Source organism: Drosophila willistoni, assembly GCF_018902025.1.
Source record: "Drosophila willistoni isolate 14030-0811.24 chromosome 2R unlocalized genomic scaffold, UCI_dwil_1.1 Seg167, whole genome shotgun sequence".
NCBI classification, from domain to species: domain Eukaryota; kingdom Metazoa; phylum Arthropoda; class Insecta; order Diptera; family Drosophilidae; genus Drosophila; species Drosophila willistoni.
The window spans coordinates 14,314,445-14,331,991 of NW_025814050.1; the positions used below are offsets into that span (position 1 = coordinate 14,314,445).

A 17,547-nucleotide genomic window follows, 5' to 3' on the forward strand; every position below is an offset into this window, starting at 1 on the left:
GCAATGTCAGACAATCTGCCAGCGGTCTCATTGCTCTTGATAGAAAGTGTGTGCAAGTTTGGATTGGATAAACAACACTCGACCAATTCGCTTACATCTATTCTGCCAATCAAATTCAGAACATTAAGTTTGTGGAATTGTGATAAATCTGGTATCGTATAACCTGTAGTTCGAAATGTCAATTAGATAATACCTAAAAAATTGAGTTAAATCTTACCTTCTAGTTCTATTTTCAAATTTATCACGGATTCTTTCTTTTGAAGTGCATTCATAATCCCCTCAAAAAAGTCCAAATGATTTGCCATCACACATGTTGTGTATTTTATAGTGACGTGTGTCAACTGCGTTCTGTCATTTATATTATCAATGAGTGTTTTGAAATATTCGTTTTGTTGCTTAGACGTAAACCCCTTGAATCCATCGTATATGTCATCAAAATTTATAACCATTTCAAAATAATCCAAGTTGTGTGAAATGACAAGATCTCTATATAGCATGTTATCCCAATGATAAAACATGTTGGTAATGTAATCAAATGACTGCACAAATTTAATAAGTTTCGAATACTTAACGAAAAGCACAGTGCAATCTTCATTTTTGATATCACATATCATTTTAAGCTGTCTAAACATTTCAGCAAAGCAATAGTAATTAAGTTTTGTTAATTGGTTTTCATTCATTTTGCTATTTTTCGTAAATCACTATTAACTTTTTCAAATTTTGCACTAGTTTATTTAATTATCACAATCAAAACAATGAGTCATCTGCGTTAATAATTCCAAGTGCTTATCAGTGACGTAGACGATCAGCAGTTGTACGCCATTCGGATTTAGATGTGTTCGTCTTGGAGAAGCACATGGAACTGAATCAGTATTAACGCTTATAGTTTGCCAATTCTCTCGAGGTCTATTCGAGAGCTTTTCGGTTAATGGTTAGCAAATGAAATTGAGAACTCAACGCGTTCAGACAGAATCTAAATTTAATTTATCATTTGTTTATCATTTCGAGCGAATTTATAAAGAGATTGCAAGAGAGTGCGCAAGAGAGTGCGTCTTATCGCTCCTATCTCTCTCCTCATATCAATATGGAATATGTATATGTTTCTGGGCAATAAGTCTTACGTAATATAGGTATAGTAAAATTTGAATCAAGTCCGTTTTGTGAATGAAACGGATAAATGAAACCAGATGCGGTGTTTAAGGGGTTATTGTTGATGGGGGAAAATTTTAGTTCGATCTTTCTTAGATAAAATTATTTTTTTTTGAGTATTGAGAATGTTGCTCCAATAGGGATATTCTAATTTCGAAATACTTTCGGAAATTTGACGTTTTTTTGTGAGGCAAACTTCAAATGCGGATGCAGCCCGTAATTCTGAACTGATTTTAAAGAAACAAAATGCAATCGACGTAGAATAGACATAATTCTGGTGCCGCCTACAAGTATAATTTTATGATTTTTTGTACCTTTCTTGCAAGTTTTTTTTTTAGATTTTCATTTTTCAACGGCGCATTAAATTGTAAAAATAAATCCTTAAATCATGAGTTCGGGACCGGAATTACATCTATGCAGAATCTAAGAGTGGGTTAAATTTAAGTTAAAGACAATCTGGCGTCTAGTTATCCTTGCCGCCAGCAGGATACCCTCCTTCTTTTCCAATGATAAATTTTTTAAAAAAGGGTCGAAAAACAAAAGAAAATTAAACAGATTTTTAACATTGTTTTTCGTCGACTTCAGAATATTGTAAACACATTGTCAATTCGAAGAATGATTTTTGTTATAAACTTATATAATTTTGATTAAAATAAAAGTCAATAGTGTTTCCTTTTTATATTTTATTTGTTGGCATTGCTTGTTGCCAATACTTTTATTACCTTTTCTTTTTTGTTTTGTTGAAAATCATATATATATATACTATATATATCTGTTTTAACGTAATATGGATTCATTTTTGCTTATACATTTATATGGAATACGCTCATTTCATTGTTCGATTAGTACATTTGAAATCGGATTTTGTTTTTCGTTATTTTCATGTTGTATGCTTTAAAATTGTTTCATTTCGACTAAATTGATAAAACACATAAACGGATTTTTACTGTCTCATATATTCATGTTTTATGTTTCGGTTTTTCTTTAGTTTTGTTGTGTGTGTTTCATAACAGAAAATTTTATAAGCCGACAAATTGTGTGTGTGTGTGTGTGTGTGTAATATACAATATAAAGTTCATTTTCTTTATTTTTCTTTTAATTGTTAGGCTAAATATTATTTGCTGGGTTATCATTTAACTAGACATCTATTCTTCTATATATATTTATTTATATATATATTCATTTTATGTTTTGCTAATGTTATAGTTAATGTGTTTGTCCCATTTTTTTGTTTGTTTGTTTCATGCTGGCAATATTCATCCAATTATGTGAACGTGCTAAAGTTTTTTTTTTTTTTATAACAAATAATCTGCATTTTCTTATATTCCTTGTATATATATATATATGTAATATTGTTGCTTAACATGTGTAAATTGATGTGGGTCAGTGTGTGGTGTGTGTGGTTGTGTTTTTGTGTGTAATTTTTTCAGCTAATAATATAGTGTTTTGCTTTGCTAACGTCTTTTGTTTTGTATAAATACCAGGCCGATCCACATCTAACAACTTAATCAGTTATATACACTATTAGTAATATTTTTCTTTATTTTATTTTTTGTTTATATGCCACTATTTTTTTGTTGAATTTAGTTTTTATGCATAAGTTGTTTCTATGTATATAATGCTACAATACATATCTACAAATTGTCATTATTTAATTTCTTTTTTGTTGTTTTTTTTTGTTTTTGTTATTATATTGTTGCTAGTTGGCTATTATCTAGGACAATGCTGCTTGCTGCCTTTTATCTTTTAGTCGTCTAAAAATTTATATAACCGCATAAAGGGAATATTTTTCTTGTTTTTTTGTGGTATATACAGGAATGTCTGAAGGGAATTTGAAAGTAAAATATTTTTAGGATCGTATAGCTTTAAACTTACACATACATATAAATTGATGTGACAACAATTACAATCATAATTTTCATAATTAAGATCAATTTTTGGAAAATTTTTTCAGCACAATTTTTTAACTTAAAATCAGAAAAAAACACAAAATGCATAACTAAATCTAAGTACTAGCTGCTCAATTAAAATACGCAAGACCCATTTTTTTTTTAAATACCCTTGACCATGATCTAAAATAAGAGTTTATTGATTTTAACAACTTTTCATCAAAATTCAAAATTTTGTTAAACATAATCGGAATATTTTCCTAGATATAGCCAAGGGTATTACATATGAGCCTTTTCATCATTTCATTTCATGTTTTCTCTGACTAATTGCACGGGTATATTAATGTATGTATGTATAAATGGATTTATCTTATTTATGTATCTCATAGAACCTAGGTATAAAAAACATGTATTAACATAGAAATATTTGATTGATTGTTTGTTGTATACACACACGTACATACATTCCATCATACATACATATATAATTCTTTTATTTTTTTCTTTTTCTTGTGTGTGATCCGAGATTCATTAGATTTAATAACTACCAAGTCCTTAGTTCAAATATGTATAGGTTTCCAATGTGGTTAGCTGCCAACCACAAAAAACAACATTGCTGATTGACTACTTTGATTAGGTTAGAGCAAAAAACTTTAATATACACATATCCATATACGTATACATATATATAAACATATATATATATATATATATATATATATATGTATATGCATATATATATAAATTACTGATAATTAAATGTGTAACAGTCTTTTTTAGTTCACAATTATCAAAAGAAAAATGCATACAAAATAAAAGAAAATTGAATTGCGATTGAAGAGAAAAATTAAGCAGCATCTCATAAGTGGGCGTGTCTCGGGGTGCACTTAATAACTAAGAAAACATATAATTTATAGCGATTTAGAGTAGATTAAGTAATTTTGTCTGTGTATGTATCTCTTTTGTTTTCTTTTGTGGGCAGTAGCTGGCTATAATACTTTAAAGATAAGATATATTCTCCATATTCTTTTTTTTTTTTTGTTTTGTTTTTTTTTTTTGTATATGGTAAATGCTTGTATTATGCGTAGAGTTTAAAATCAAAGAAAATCGTTTACATCGTTCGACAAGATTTTTGCTCCGCCTTTTCAAAAAACAAAAGGAAAAGAATGAAGGTTTTTTCCCCTTTTAATTTGCATAGTTATCGAATGAGCCCAAATATTCCAAAGCAGCACGATAACAGAAATGATATTGATCCTGTAAAGAGACATAGAAGAAACCAAAAAAAAAGGTGATTACAAATTTATTCTTCAAGTTTTTTTTTTTACGTCAAAACTCACCTCAGTTTGCACCATGGCCGGACGTTGTGAGCGTAATATCCGTACAGTTTGGAATACATCGAGTACTCCCTCATATTGCATACGCTCGAGCACAATGCTGAGGGTAATAAAGACACCGGAGCGTCCCACACCCGCCGAGCAGTGAACTGTTATGGGTCCATCTTGGCCAAATTGCTCTTTCGTCTTGTGCACTTGGCCAATGAAATCGATGAAGCCCTCACCAGATTTGGGTACACCCTGTTCGGGCCAATCAATGAACTGGAATTGCCGTACAGTGCGGGAGGAGCCATCGCGGGCATCGGTTACCTGAACGAAAAGAACATAAAATAAATTAGATGGAAAATTGGTCTACTTAAAATCAGAAAGTGCAACAAATGCGCTTACAAAAAAAAGTGAATATATACATGTTCACCAGATGCTTACATTTGGTGTAGTTTAATAATCAAATGAACGGAGAGTGTGTAATCTTTTACGATTGTAGTCATAATTGGTTAAGTAACTTTCCAGAACTTTGACTAATCGTTTGGAATATTACCAATCTTTGAAATCTCATTTTCGAATGAGTATTTTATGCTTTTTAACAAAATGATAAACTAGGAATGGCAAAAAGTTGGCAAATTCTGATTTAGAGGTGCCAGTATCGCAAAAGAGTATATAGAAATAGATTATCAATCGGTGATTGGATTCTTATTTTGTAAAGGAGGAAAACGCGCAACAAAATAAAAAAGCGCTTGGATCTTGCATTAGCTGACTCGTCTCCTTGAAATTTGACTGTTAAAAATTGGTTTAACAAGTTTTAAACTGTTTTTTTTTTTGATAATTGGATAATAAACTGGGGCTCCATCTACTGTTTTCTCCAGATTTGCCCAAGTATGAACTTTTTTATTCTTAAATAACTTTAAACTTACCTTAAATTCCCTTAGCTTATACTGAGGCATATTGTATTCGGCAATGGGATCCACAACATAATACTGATAGCGCACAGAGCGTTCATGAGGCCAATACTGAAAGCATTTCTCCTACAATACAGAGTAATATTAGTAAATATTTAAGTTTAATGTACAAGTGGACTACACTTACTCTGCCCATTTCCTTTAGTTTGGTCAACATGACTACAATGGTGGAATTATGTTCCCAGAGCATGCGCCAAAAGTCCTCGGCTGTGTCCTGTACTGGTCCCTGGGCCGCAATGTAGGCCGAACGATAACGATAGCCATCAATGAAACTGGCATTCACATAGTCGCTGCCCTCAATGCCATGGATGGGTGTCAAATAGACGCGACTCGATTCGTATGGCAGAATGTGTACCAAACGATTCTTATGCTTATTGCATGCCAAATTGGCGGTGACAAATTTCGATGAATCCATTTTCACATTGGACAACTTTTTGAATTCCACTTCCATGCCGGAAATACTTTCGCCCGGTTCGGTGGTGAGTAGTTTCTGCAGATGCGAATGAAGATTACGAGCCGGCACTTCGGTCAGGCCACAAATGATGGCCTCCAATATGGCATCGTGTATAAAGATATATTGATCTTCGGTCTGAACCATATAATTGCGTTGGGCACGCAGACAGGTAACATGGCCATAGATATCGATAATCTTCTCGTGCTTCATGCGCTCCAACATCGAATCAATAACTATATAGCAACCAGTACGTCCCACTCCGGCTGAGCAGTGGACAATAACGGGTCCGGATTCGGGAGGAGTTAGGGCACGACAACGACGCAAGAATTGCAGGAACGGTGCCGGATGATCGGGTACTCCATGATCTGGCCAGGCTGTGAATTGCAATTGTTTTATCTCACGCCTATCATTGAATCCCTGACGGCAAAGTTGGAACGTCCGTATGCTATAGGTGGCCAGCTCCTGGGTCTCGGTGATGGTCACAAATATTTGTCCATATGTCTCGGTGCCACGCGATGGCCAATATTGATCACATTTGATGCGTGTACGCTCCTCCAGACGCGTCATCATCACAATGGTCGCTGTCTTCAGTTCCCAGCACATGCGCCAGAAGTCGGCAAAGGTCTCTTGCAATGGTCCTTGGGTGGCCACATAGGCATTATGTTTGCGATAGCCATCACAGTAGTTGGCATTAATGTAATCCGAACCGGGTGTTCCTTCCGGGGCTGCTGGCAACTGGACACGCGAGTGATCATAGGCCGTGACATTGGCATAGCGATTCTTTGACTTGTTATGCTCCAAATTGGAGTTATCCCACGTGAATTGCTGACCCGGCTCAATGCTCTCGTATTCTTGTGAGAATTTCTGATTGTCATTCGACTTGAGACGTTCAATGTGATTAGAAAATTCCGATATGGGTATGGGTGGATGGGAGATCATGCCAGGTGTTTGGAAATTCAAACGTCGCATATCCACAGGATCACTTGGTGTCGGTCCGGCACCCAAATCGGCAGCCATTAAAGGACGGGTCACTGCCGCCTGATCGGGAGTTTTGCAGGGTTGGCGACGCCTCTTCACCACGCAAAAGACAATCAAAGCCGTCGACACAATAAAGGTGGACACCATTAGAGGCAGAATAACCCAAAGGATTTCAGGTTGCTCTTTGTTCTTATTCACCGAAACTTCCGGTTCCGAGGGCCAATTGGGATCGGGACGATGTGGTCGCTCACCAGGCGGTGCCTCTCGCATATCCAGGGACAAGAACTCCGAGAACGGACTGGAGGTATACAGATGCTTTTGCGGCGTATCCACCACAGCTCGTACGAATATCCTGTAACGTTTCTCTCGCTCCAATTTGCGATTCGTAAAATTATGATAATCATCACCAGAACCCAAATGGAATGTAAATGGTATCGAACGCTGTGGAAACTTGGCTGCAATATATGGAGCATTTGGCCGTTCGGGTTTATTGCGTCCTGGCAGCAGGTCATCGGTTAGGAATTGATCGGGATTCTTGTGCAAATTTGATTTATCCTCTGGCACCACAACCAAATAGTAATGCGAAATCGGACCATATTCTTCCGAGGCCTGAGGTAATATAACCAGAATCTCCTCACCGTTCACCACACCATAGAAATCTGGCTTAACCATGGGCTGTGGGGCAGCCATTTGGGTGGTCACGGTGATTTTGGTGGGCGGGCGATATGAATAATCCGAGGGTATGGCACTAACATTCACATTGTATGTGGTAAACGGACTCAACTCATTTATCGTGTGGGTCTTTACATAGTGCTTTAGTATAATTTCTCTCTTTTGAACCGTTTGCGTTTGGGAGAATCCTTGCGAGTCCACAAAGACTTTCATGGCATCGAAACTTATTTTATAGTTGACAGGATTCAAGCGTATGGGTGGCGACCAACTGAGTGTCATCGAATGGGTACTCACATCATGGGCACGCAAATTCAGAGGAACATCTTCGGGTTTAATGCGAACTGTCACTTTCTCGCTGAGACGACCGAGACCGTTTTTAAATCTAGCCGCTATGGCCACAGCATATTGGGCAAACTTTTCCAGATTTACCAAATCGGCAGACTCAGTTAGGCCCACTGTCTTGGTTTGCCAGTCATCGAGATCCTCAACAGCTGTCATCGTATAGAAGATTTTATAGCCCAACAATTTGCCACGACTGGGTACAGGTTCCCACCAGATTTCCGCTGTCTGTTCGGATGTGGCCACCGCTTGAACCGACATCGGAGCTCTACCCATGTCGCGTTCCGTTTCCACAGGTAATTTATCACTGAATGGACCTGCTCCCTGCTTCGTATAGGCTCGCACCTTAAAGATATACTCGGTATTCTCCTCTAGATTGGTAAAGACCGCCTTACGCAATGTCATATTCCTCTCTGAGCCCAACCCGTGATCGATTTTCTTATGGAACACCACATCGTAGCGCGTTATTATGCCATTACGATGCTCCCTCGTCGGTGGATCCCAGGTAACACACACCACATCGGGTGTCTGGAAGCGTACAGTGATATTGGCAGGTGGACCACTTGGTGTGCCCTCGGGTGTCTGGAACATCTTCACTGTCTCTTGGCCTATGCCAATGTGATTACTGCCGGCCACACGAAATTCATACTCCACACCACGTTCCAGATCATTAAAACGTTTCTTTGTCATCTGAGGTCCTGGTAGCATCTCTTCTTTCAGTGCCTGATCCTTGACACCCCAACGTAAACGATAGCCACGCAGCTCACCATAAGTCTGGGCAGGACGCTCCCATTCCAGTTCGATTGATACAATAGGATCACGTTCCATTATCTTGAGACTGACAGTCGGTCGAACGGGTACACCGCCTGGAGTCTTGACAATAATTGCCGCACTGCGATCGCCATCACCCTTTCGTGTCAGAGCAGCCACTTGTATGGAGTATTTCGTGTCAGGTTGAAGTCCAGTCACATTAAACTCCAGTGTGTCCACCACATCGAATTTCAATGGCTCATTGAGAAAGCCCTTGCCCTACGGAAAAGCAAAGAATTGTTTTATTAAAAAAATGCAAAGAACTGTTTATGAAATACAAGAGCAAGGATAATGTTGTCTAAAAAAAGGTTTCGCGAGAAATGCTTTCTTTACCTTTGTTTTATTTTATCCTTACTCTATGCTCTTTATGTATGTATAATCTTAATTTTACATCTCAAGTTTCAAAACTTTTAAATTAAAATATTCCAAAAACAGAAAATTGTTTGCAGAATAGGTTGTTTGTGTTAAGAGTCTTAAAAGCAAAGTAGGACAAAGTTGGGAAAATTTAAGTAAGAAATTCATTGCAAACATTTTTTCGGTTTTCTATCTAAAATTCTTACCACTTATGTTTAAATTCAATTTGTTTAATTTTACATAATAGTATGTAAAAATGTAAACTTTAAAAATTGTATCTAAAATATTTTCATTGAGATACTTAGAGGAGATGTTTAAACGAGGGAAGATTTTGCATGTCTAAAGTTTTGCGGTGAAATGTGACAAAATAGTTTTATAAATAAAAATCTCATTCATTTGTCGTAATTTTTCAACATTAAAAACTGAAAAAGTTGTTTAAATAATATTTGACCAGATCTTTAAGAATTTCATTGTAAATTTCAAAAGTTGATGCAAAACAAAAGATGTTGGAGCCAATTTATCGAAGAGTTACAAGAAAATAATTTAGATTAAGTTACAAGAAAATAATAATCAATTAAGTGCCAATAATGGCAATTATTTCTATAGATTTATAAGTTCATATCATATTACCGATAATACCATTTAAGAAATTTCTAAACAGACTGGGTTGTAAAGTTGTAATGTCGGTTTCACATAAAAACACAGAGTTACAGAGCTTGATTGACTGGCTTTAAGTTTAGTTAATCTAAGCCACACTATATTGATCTTCACAATTCTAAATGCTTCTTACCTCATCACGCATTTCCTGGGCATGTATGTGATAGCCACGTATAATGCCATTTCGATCCTTTTCTAGTGGCGGTTTCCAGCTGACATGTATCGATGTGGAATTCAAAGGAGTTGCTTTAACCTCCTGTGGATCGCCAGGCACTATATAGACGATGACGCAGAATTAGAAATAGATTAGTATAAGGCATAAAAAAATGCGATCAAGATATATAACAGTCAAAATATACGTACAAACTTGCATTGCTTATTGTAAGGTTAACTTAAATTAGCTCTAGAAAATATATATGTATGTATAACTAACTTACTTAACACTAAGCAATAGAAACTAAATTAGATCCTACATAGAAGATATACTAAAATCTTTGATGTAGAACAAGAACTTATTGCCATTGTCAAAAGTCACCACACCACAGACAGAGAACAGTTTGAAAATCATATATCAATATAATACTTTGGTAATAGGAAACCAAGTAGTGGTGCTTAGGTGCTAGATAGTAGAGTTATTAATTAGTATGTGTAAAAGTAATTAATTAGGTGCTCAAAAAAGTGAATAAGAAAAGGTGCAGTTTTTGGATACCTTGCTAAATATAAGATTATAATATTACTTATAGAATAGGTTTCAAAAATGTACACAAAAATCGAACAAAAGTCAAATCGTGGTTGACAATTATCTTTTTTGTTTTGAAACATTTTCAGTTTCATGTAATTTTTTTTTTTTTTGGTTTTTTTTGTTGTTAATTTTTAATCATTTGGCAAAAACAAACATGTAAGCATTCAAAAAAGTTTTTACGGGTTTGTGTGCAAAAAACATATAGTAGAAATCAAAAATATATATATATATATATATAGATGTATATAGTTTTATGTATATATACGCTAGAGCTTCAAAAATCCTTGCTGACTTTTTTTGGTAATAGTTTGTTTTTTTTTTTTTCGAAATAGAGAAACATGTCAAAAAAACAAAAATAAAATAGATTTCAGTTTCTTTAAAAAAATGTTTTTTTTATATATTTTGGAAAATGATTTCGGTCAACATTTCTGGACCAAAATCAAACAAAAAAGAAAAAATTTCAAAATTTTGTATATGAATATATAAATATTTAGTAAATATATATATGTATATAGTTGCTATTTGGTTTTTATTTTTTTTCTTTTGCATTCTTAAACATTATTTTGATCAACCATTAAAAGAATACTCACTCTTTTTCTCTAAATAGTTAAAAAATGTTTGTTTTTTGGTTTAGTTTTGTATTGTATTTTGAAAAATAACCACCATCCATTTATAAAGTTGCGTTCAAAAATCAAATTTCGCATAAATTGTTTTTTTTTTTGTTGTTATTCACATTAAAAAAGTTTTGTCAAAGTTAGTTATTTTGTTATTTTTTTTTTGTAATCCATTTCGATTTTGCATTCAAAAAAAGATGTGTGCACGAAACAGAGAGCAAGTATTTTGTAGGTGCAAGGTGCGAGTGGCCAAGCAAAGATATTGGTTTTTATGTTATATAGTATATGAAAAAAGATATAAGATATATATAGGATTCATTTAGTTTACATTATACAAATTTGTTGGTGCATTTTGTTCATTACGGGTGAAAGAAGGGCACGTAAGTGAGAGTTGAGTAAGAGATTCAGAGGGTGGGATTTGGGGTACAGATGGGAAGAGATCTTTAAACAATTACACGACATAACGAAAATATAGAAATAGAAACAATTGCAAAAATTGGTTACACGATACAAAAAATTGTACATATTTGTTGGCACACCCGATTTTGATACTCTACAATACATGAAATTCTCGAAGGAATCGTTCAATCTTATCTTTAATGATGTGGTATTTTGTAGGATGACAGAGCGCCAGATTTCGTTAAGATGAAACTTAGTAACTAATATAAAAGCTTAAAAGTAAGTTACTTAATTTTGAAAATTGAAATACTTATTATTTATTATTTCTATAATATGTTAAAGTAAATTTAATTTTATATACTTTTATGTTGAATTTATTTTGTGGAAGATTTATGATTTATTTATATTCGCCGTTTATTAATGGCGTTTTTATATGCTTCATTAAGCTTTAATTCTGATTTTCCTACCTTTAAGAAAAATCGTAGTTTAGGAAAATTATTTTTGTGATATATTTTTGGTTATTGTATGTAGATTTCTTACAAATTTTTGCCCTAATTTAGACGGAGAAATCATTTCCAAAATCTTTTAATAAAATGACGAAAAAAGTGTAAAAAAAAACTGTGCGCTATTGAGAGTTCTTTAATTCAGCCTATACATTAATTTCCGGTCTCCTTTTTTTAGCTGACCCTTAACACTTGAAGTTCATCATTTGGTCGACAAAATACTTATACGCACAGTAGGACAGTTAAATTTGTAACATTTAGGATAATATTCGAACTACGATTATAAAAATTAAAACATTCAAAACACAAAAGCTTTAAATTTATTTGTAAATTTCACAAACAAAATGGGATAAGCCCAATTTTTAAGCTTGTTGCCATGTGTCTTAACGTTAAAATGTTTTCAATATTCTAGGCCAATTCTAGATTCGAATTGTTATGTTGTGGTTTGAAAACTAGGTTAATTTCCTTTTTCAAATAGGATATTTTTTCCCTAAGACTACTTAATTTTATGATACCGGATCTACATATATAATGATTTGGGGTGACATCAATGGCGTTTTTACCGATTTTGAAAATATAGCGCCCTCAGAGCAAAAATATTGCATTGGGGATAGAAAATATAACGCATTTCCGCCTTTGAGAATCCGCAACTGTTATATATATATATTCTGGATGATTTCAATAAGAAATATAAGTGAGTTTTGCAACTAAAAAATTTTGGCTCTGAACTTTTCCAGAATATTCCGAATAGTTTACCCTACGTTAAGACCTAAAGTTATGGTTTTAGCATAAATGAGCCACTGAACTAAAATATACCCATATATTTCTATAAATTTCTATTAAGTTTATGTATTCCATATTTTATTTTTCGTTGAAAACTCTGCAAACGAAATAGTTAAAAAAAAACCCTCTTAAAGATTTTTTCCTTTTAAAGTTTTCAAGCAAAGTTCTTTAGTATCTATATTTTACGTTTTATAATTTGTTTTTTATTCACCCACCATTGAAATGTATTATGGTACAAGTTTTTTGTTTAATGTTTTGCTATCTCTTCAGCTTCGGTATGCGACTTCATTAAAAATTTGTTAAATAATATGCATAATACAAATTATTCAGTTGCAACTGACGGGGATACAAATGTTAAATTATGCTTCATTAGTGTTCTAGGCAACACTGCAGTATAGAGGGGTCAACTCTATGCATAGAGAGCTTCGGATGCTGCTGCTGCTGCAACTGGTCTCTTAACATTTTTGTCATTTCGCAGGCATTCAGAGTCACTCTCACACACACACACATACACACTCATAGAAATACACACAGTGCTGCACTCCCACATACTAAAAATATAAAATAATTAAAATGCTTCCGTTGGAAGTGTTCTCTGTTTTCTCTTCTTTTTTGTGCTTTTTTTTGTTTTGTTGTTTTTTTGTTAGTGTGTGTGTGTGTGTGCTGAATGGGACGAAACGAAGCAAAGAGCGCGTGCTAAGCTACCAATGCTCGAGGTGCTCATTTTTATATCCTTTTTTGTATTTTTCTTCAGTTTTTTTTTGGGTTTCTACGTGAACAGGACGTGTGTAAGTGTGCTGATGTGTGTGTGTGTCTATCTGTCTGGAAGCACAAAAGAGAAGCGCAAGCTCTGCTCTGCTTGCTTTACGAAATTTACAGAATACAAAATAAAGAAGCAAAAAAAAAAAATGGAGACAGAGAGAAAAGCAAGTGCCCAGCTTTAGACAGGTGCAATGCATTTGCATTTGTGCTTGTGTGGCAGCTAACAAGCGCATCACATCATAACGAAATACGTTGGAAACATACGAAATAAAAACCATAGCATACTTATGTGCTGACCCTTTAATGCTACTTGCCGCGGGGCTATCAATTGTGGAAAAGAATCAAAATGAGACCGACGAGCGACAGAGAGTGCGGTAAAAGAATATATATATGTGCACATTCATACTTGGGTGCAGTGAGTGGCAACTAGCTTAAGAAGAGAATTAAATAAATTAGTGTACACTTAGCTCTATACACAGAGCTCTGTGTGTTTGTGTGTGTTGGCTAGCCCCCATCCATTTTAGTTTCTACTCAACAATTTCGTATTTTGACTGAAACTCACTGTCATTCGCATGTGCTCAGGTGCTGGCTTAATCAGTGCTCTTATGGTGCTTAAACTTTAACTTAGTGCTAACTAGAGTGATAGATAGAGTGACTAAGTGAGTGGGTGATTCGAGTGGGGGAGTGAGTGAATAAGTAAGAGCAATGGGCTATAGATATCTGTTGTTGTGTATGTATTCTAAATGGTGCTTAACAATAAAGTACATTTAATTTACGGTGCTTAGACGTTTAAATTAAGTGAATTCTTCACTCCTGCCACCACTTTGCTGGTGTTGAAGATTGTTGAAACGAACAGTAAACAAACCAGAACAAAGATATAAAAAAAATATATATATAAAATACAATACAGCAAACAAAATCAAATTGTAGTACGTACTTTATAATGAAAATAGTTTGAATTCTTTTTTGTTTTGTTTTTTCTTTTATTAAATTTTATTTTTTCTTTTTTTTTTTTTTTTTGGTGTTTTCAACAAGCAATTCAACAGCTAAACAAGCAGTTGGAGGGGTCAGTTAAGTGTTAAGTAACTAAGAAGGTGCGAGAGGGCGGCAGAAAGTGAGGGCCAAATGTGAAAAATAAATAAAACAAGGATTATAATGTAATTTCGGGTTGGCATGGAAATCACTGCAATATTTACTACTTTATATCTTGTGGTTTTGCTTCTGGTAAGAAGAAAATTTGCCTCCTAAAGTATGCTATATTAATGAACTTTTGTAATGTCTTGTAACTAAAAACTTTTGCGGCAAAAACTGTTTTCTTGGAAACGTTTTAAACATTTTTCGACTGCCTTTTCCTGTCTATTTCACAAGGATAATTTTCTTTACATCTCAAGAGTCCTCTTGCTTTACGTTAAATCATTTCGAAATTGATGGAGAGCAAATTGATTTTGAACTAAGTGTATCTGAACCTTTTTCGATATAGTGAAATTTAAACTATAGAGAGATATCAATGCCATAAAAGTAATCACAAGAAACTTTATTTAGAAGCAATTAGTCGGTAATAATAATAGAAGTAGCCTAAATTCTTTACATTCCTTGAATATGTAAATATTATACGCATAAGAATACTTAACTCTCTGAATTATAGCAAATGGCTATTTTGGTAAAGGATCTGAGATATGAAGATATGGAAAGTAAAGTTGCTGTAAGGCATTTACAAGAAACTTATATGTATTTATGAAAAGACAAATTAACATTTTAAAACGATCGTTGATCCTTGATCTTATAATCTTTGCCTTAAAAGATATATTTGATGTGTTCATTTTGGCGAAATATTAACATTTCCTAAAAGCTTCTTTCAATATTTATTTAACTTCTTTCAATTTGTGAACTGCTTGAGTAAATAATCTTCCACCTTTAGAAAACGTTCTCTATCAAAATATTACGTTCCACAATATATCTTTTGGTGAAAATTTATTGAGAAGTGTAAATAAATGAAATACTTTTGAAATACCTATGCTCCAGAGTTCTTTTTGAATGTAAAAATGTGAAAAGTATTTGAAATAAAGCCAAATGCAAATGGACAAATGTGTTAACTGTGCAAACATGCAGGTGATTGCAAATAAAACTTAATGAAATGTGTCAACAAATAATAAAAAATTAAATACTATACAATTTAAGGATATTCAAAAATTAAAGGTAAAACCCAAAAAAAAAAAATTTGAATAATTGTGTGCAGAAATCAATTTAAGGATTTTTGCATTGTGCATTATTTGCATAGCAATGAACAAAAAACAATGGGGGGGAAAAAAATATATATATACACACACACATAAACATACGCAAAAAAAGTGTTGCATTTGCCAAAAAAGACAAAAACCCAAAAATCGATGCAGTAAAAGAGATAGATAGATAGTGTCAGTGAGATAGAGATAGAGAGTGGGTTCAAAAAATTCTTGTATTACACCGAGCTTGTGCAAATGTTATTATATTTGTAGGCATACATGTAAATATTACATTTGTGTGTATGTGTTGTATGTGCGTGTGTGTGTTTTCACGTGAATTGCCATAAATAAAATTATAAATAAATAGACCAGAAACATTTTTGCATTATTTGCCAAAGGTAAACAAAACAACAAACAAAGAAAAAATTAAAAGGAAAAATGAGAGGTATAAATAAAAAATTTAAACAAATTTCTCTGTTATGACAAAAGGATGCTAAATTATTCCGAGGGTTGTTCAGCGAATCTCTAATCTAACTTGTATTGTAAATAGCAAGTCGGTTTTTAGTCTTTTGAACTGAAAAATCAACTTGAATAACATGAGAATTTGCCTTCTGGGTAAATTAAGTTATTTAAAGACTCTTTGTTGTTTCGGACCGTATAGAGTAGAAAATATTTAACAAAATAGAAATTTGGTTTTATTGATAAACCATTTTGTTTATAAATATTTAAAATTTCTTCAAATTTTTTAAGAGCCATACAGGATCCTCTTGTTCGGCTAGGCGTTGTAGAAAAGAGGGAGATTTTTTTAAAGAATTTTTTAGGAATTTTAATTTTTGTGAGAAAATAAACGTTCATTTCCCTTCATGAGAAAAAGCTGAACAAACACTTCTGTTTAATATCTTTTTAGAGTCTTAAGAAATTTGGAATGGTGTAAAAAAAATTGTTTTTTCATGATAAATCTAATTTTTGGTTGAATTTATGATTTAGTTTCTGATATTGACAGCCTTTTTCATACGACCAAACGTTTTAAGAGATTTAAAAATAAACTAATAATCATTTTACAAAATTTAGAACTATTTAAAGGTTTTAATACACGTTGAACAACCCTCGCAAAAACTTTTTGTTTAGATGCCTGCTGCTTTGTTTGCATTTATAATTGCATAAATTTAATTATGTAAATAAATCAATTAAATATTTAATGTCATTTAAAAAAAAACAGAAAAACGCACAAATTATAGATTTTTCTATTTGTTTAGAGTGTGTGTGTATATAGTATATATTAATATATATATGTGAGTGTTGATGAATTTCTTTTGGTGCTCTTACAAAAATAAGAAAAATACATAGAGTTTATGTTGATTTCGATTTTTGGTGCTATACAAATTACCACAAAAATTGATGCATTATTATCAAAAAAGTGTTTATAACAATTTCAAATTTCAAATTTGTTGAAAAAGTTGCCTAATTTTTAGATTTTGTTGCATTGCATTTGTTTTTTGTCGAGACAAGTAAAAAGATATATATATTTTGTCTTGCATATACAGAGTACACAATATAGAAATTCTGCTAAAAAGGTATTTGGATTTTTTTTTATTATTACATTTTAGATTGTTTGTTTTGTAATAGAGAACAAGTGCAAAAAGTAGTAGAGTGATAGTAGTAGTAGTAGTAGTCAAAAATTGCGCCAAAAAATATGCAATTTTACCAGTACCAATTGTAAATTTTTGAAAAATTTTGTTCAATTGAAATCAAATTTGAGTGAAAATAAATGAAAATCAAATCAAAATAAGCTTAAATTGAAACTAGAAATGTCAACTTGGATGTAAATTAAATGTAAATAGAGGAATAGACTAACTACGAAACAAACCGTAGTTTTTATACCCTTACAAATCATATTTGACCTATAGGTAAAAGAAATGTTTTTATAATT

The 17,547-nt window shown here is 33.1% G+C and overlaps 1 protein-coding gene across 4 annotated transcripts in view; it reads right to left on the reverse strand.

The window, feature by feature from the left end:
• Window positions 1–3,760: 3,760 nt before the first annotated feature.
• LOC6642302 (tyrosine-protein phosphatase Lar) overlaps window positions 3,761–17,547 on the reverse strand; it is a 138,425-nt gene continuing 124,638 nt past the window's right edge. For all 4 annotated transcript variants that reach the window (XM_047010567.1, XM_047010568.1, XM_023175860.2 and 1 more), the window contains 5 exons: window positions 9,726–9,865; window positions 5,456–8,800; window positions 5,284–5,394; window positions 4,376–4,681; window positions 3,761–4,292 (listed from right to left, as the gene is read on the reverse strand). In XM_047010567.1, coding sequence (XP_046866523.1) covers window positions 4,224–4,292; window positions 4,376–4,681; window positions 5,284–5,394; window positions 5,456–8,800; window positions 9,726–9,865 — 3,971 coding nt within the window. In that variant the 3' untranslated portion in view covers window positions 3,761–4,223. The remainder of the gene's footprint in view (window positions 4,293–4,375; window positions 4,682–5,283; window positions 5,395–5,455; window positions 8,801–9,725; window positions 9,866–17,547) is intronic.